Below are 3723 nucleotides of genomic sequence, written 5' to 3'. Positions count from 1 at the left end.
CACACGTCAGCCACACGCTACCTGCACGCACACTGCCCACGCACACGTCAGCCACACGCTACCTGCATGCACACTGCCCACGCACACGCCACTCACATGCACACATCAGCCACACGTCGCCAGCATGCAGACTGCCCCCACACATCACCCATGTGCTGTCCTCACACGCACCACCCACACACCACCTGCAGGCATGTCACCTGCATGCTCACATCAGCCACACACCATCCACACATAGATGTCAGGCATACCACCTGCACACACATCACCTGGATGCACACGCGACCCACATACCACTTGCAAGCATGTCACTCACATGTTCATGCCAGCCACACAGCAACACCCCTCCCCACTCACACCCGTGCACACACACAGCAGCCACACCCTGCCCGCACTCACCCGCGTGCATGCACACACATCAGCGTCTCCAGGAGGAGGCTCATAACCCTCCCACCATCACGGCGCAGCACACGCCCCCATCCACCTGGTGGGGTTCTTCTTGTCCTCCTCCGAGATGAGGAACCAGACGAAGTCGGCATAGCTGATCTTCCCCTCTTTCTGCACTTTCTTGCCTCTGCGGTCAGGGCCGGGGACATGAGTCGGCCGTCAGGTGGTGCCGGCTCTCAGGCCAATTCACACGCACCGGCTCCGCTCTGACATCCTCCCACCCTCGTCCTGGCTCCACCCTCCCTCCAACCAGAGGCCAAAGGGCCTGACCCGCAGAGGACACGCTTCCTGACGGCAGGCGGCATCACCGTCACAGCCGCCTTGTGTGTCAGCCCCTTCCCCAGGGCTCCAGGGTCGAGGGGCCACCTGAGGCTGACTGGCCAGCAGAGGGGCCTGGCCGTGCGGGACGGAGATGGCAGGCACAGTCTGACACACGCTCGACGGGGCAACAGCTCACACACGGGGAGGAGGTCACTGTGGCTGGACACACCTGGTCACCGCGCCAGAGAAGATCCGGTCCACCATCTTCCTGGATATGGCTGCAAGAAAAAGCTGCTGTGAGCTCTGCCCATTAACACTCGAGGACAGCGTCTGGCCCACAGGGCTCCGCCCACAGCACCCCGCCCCGTGCTGCTCAGCCTACAGCGCCCCGCCCGCAGGGCTCCGCCCACAGGATCCTGTGAGCAGCGCCCCGCCCATAGCACCTGGCCCACGGTGCTCGGCTCACAGGGCTCCGCCCACAGCACCGGCCCACAGGGCTCCGCCCACAGGATCCTGTGAGCAGCGCCCCGCCCATAGCACCTGGCCCACGGTGCTCGGCTTACAGGGCTCCGCCCACAGCCCCCGGCCCACAGGGCTCCGCCCACAGCCCCCGGCCCACAGGGCTCCGCCCACAGCCCCCGGCCCACAGGGCTCCTACCGCAGCGCCCAGCCCACAGGGCTCCGCCCACAGGATCCCGTGAGCAGCGCCCAGCGGAGCATCAGCGGGCCCACGGTGCTCGGCTCACAGGGCTCCGCCCACACCACCCCGCCCAGAGGGCTCCGCCCACAGCTCCCGGCCCACAGGGCTCCACCCACAGGATCCCGAGAGCAGCGCCCAGCCAAGCATCAGCGGGCCCAGGAGGGCGTCTCAGGTGCAAGGAGGGCGCTGAACAGCACGACTGCCCGATCCCTGCGCCCACTCGCCCGGCACCCAATGGAGGTTCTGTCCCCGGAACAGAGACGGGTCCTCCCCTGCTGACCCCAAACAGCAAAGCGGAGCTGGGGGCCTCAAATGGGCGGAGTATAAGACACAGGACACAATTCACATCACACCAGGTGCACACGACCACTCACGCCTTGATTGTGACTGTGAGAACAAGTGCATCTGACTAAAACTCGACCAGAAGCAAGAAGCAGACAGACTTGTCCTTGCTGCTCACGAGGCCCTGGGGACAGTCCCCCTGCCCCGCCTCGCCCGTTCGGGGAGCCCCCAGTCCTGAGGGGTCAGTGACCTCAGCTCTTGGGGCAATAGTGGCGGTGAATGCCGGTGTTGGGGGGACCACCCTGTGGGCACACAAGATGGTCCCCCACCCTCCTGACATCTACCAGCACGGCAGCCCCCCCCGCTATGCCCGCAGGAAGCCTTCGGACTGCCCAAGGAGGGAGGCAACACACAGCACCTCTCGCACCGGGTGGCTGCCCTGACCCACGCAGGCCTTTGCCATCGGTGCGAGACGGCTGACTACCACTGTCAGTCTTCGGGGGACAAGGACTAGGGCTGGCTCAGGACCTACAGAGACGTGAGCATCCCACACATGGAAACCCCATCGAGGGCAGGAACCTCCAGAAATGCAGGAAATTGGGGATCCATGGGGTGGGGGCACCGGCTGCCACAGGCAGCTCTGTGCTCAGCAAATGCTCGGCCACCACCTTGTCCCCTTGGGTCTTGCCCACAATGAGCCCAGGGCATAGGTGCCCAGAGTCACTCTATTGAGCTTCATTCTGGGAACATCAAGGGGACAACCCCAGTCTGCCCCTGTGTCCACCTTGGTGCCCAGAGCCACCAACATGAGCCCAGAGGCTGAAGGAGGGGCAGGAGGCCCCCAGGCACCCACACTCACAGCTCAGGCCTCTGGCTCACCAGGCCCTGGGGCCCAGGATAGACTGACTATGCCGGACCAACAGTGCCAGGGGGACGGTGAACACACTCCCCTGAGTTCTGTGGTCTGAGAACAGTCACACCCAAAAGTGGATTTAAGGAAACCGTGGAGAGCTAAGTGGCCGCAGGCACACGGCAGACTTCAGGGACCCTGAAGGTCTGGTTCCCTGATCGCAGACAAAGGGGCTGCTTTCTCTTGCCATCATCTTGCCTCACCCAGGAGGCGCTGGGGTGAAGAGAACCACTCGACCTAAGGCGGTGCCAGCCACTGTGCACGCAGCCTCTCTTGAGCCCCCCCAACCCCAGATGGACAGGGTCCTGTCCATGGTTTCCTGTCACCCAGCCGCCCACAGACAAAGGGCTCAGGCCGCGAGCACACGCAGGGCCCGGGCTCAAATACGGGGCAGGCGGGGTGTTACGGATTGAACGGTGTCCCCCAGAATACCTGTGTCGTAAATCCTACTACACCTGTGGTTATAATGCCGTTTGGGAACAGGTTTTCTCTGTTGTGTTAAGGAGACAGTGTTAGCGCAGGGTGTGGCCTGAGTCAGTCTCTTCTGAGATATGAGAGCACAGTGGGCACGCGGGGAGAGCAGATATGGGGGAAGAGACATGCCACGTGAAGATCACCTGGGAACAGAGGAGACGAGGACCTTCCCCAAAGCAGAGAGAGAGACAAAAAGCCTTCCCCTAGAGTCAGCGCCCTGAATCTAGACTTCTAGCCTCCTAAACTGTGAGCAAATAACCTTGTTTGTTAAAGCCACCCACTTGTGGTATTTCTGTTACAGCAGCACCAGACAGCTGAGATGAGGGGCAAACGGGAGAGGACCAGGGATGAGGAGGGATGGAGGCAGGCCCTAGAGACAGATACCCCTTCACCTGGGGGAGCAAGTGACCACCTACAGGAGCAAAGGCTGTGTGAACAGACCTTCACCTGTGTGAACAGTCACCTGTGTGAACATGGGCTGTGTGAACGGACCTTCACCTGTGTGAATGGTGACCTGTGTGAACAGACACCTGTGTAAACATGGGCTGTGGGAATGGGAACGGACCTTCACCTGTGTGAACAGTCACCTGTGTGAACACGGGCTGTGGGAACGGACCTTCTCCTGTGTGAACAGTCACCTGTGTGAACA

At 62.1% G+C, this 3723-nt stretch overlaps 1 protein-coding gene across 1 annotated transcript in view; it reads right to left on the bottom strand.

Moving 5' to 3' along the window:
• The window catches only part of PPP2R3B (protein phosphatase 2 regulatory subunit B''beta), a 40889-nt gene that overhangs the window by 7287 nt on the left and 29879 nt on the right, over positions 1-3723 (bottom strand). The window contains exons 8-9 of the mRNA XM_004385216.2: positions 938-986; positions 485-574 (exon numbers count right to left, since the gene is read on the bottom strand). Of these exons, the coding sequence (XP_004385273.1) occupies positions 485-574; positions 938-986 (139 nt within the window). The remainder of the gene's footprint in view (positions 1-484; positions 575-937; positions 987-3723) is intronic.

Source organism: Trichechus manatus, unplaced genomic scaffold, assembly GCF_000243295.1.
Source record: "Trichechus manatus latirostris isolate Lorelei unplaced genomic scaffold, TriManLat1.0 scaffold00134, whole genome shotgun sequence".
Classification (NCBI taxonomy): domain Eukaryota; kingdom Metazoa; phylum Chordata; class Mammalia; order Sirenia; family Trichechidae; genus Trichechus; species Trichechus manatus.
Note: the sequence above shows the minus strand (reverse complement) of the source record. Positions and strands in the feature narration are given on the sequence as shown.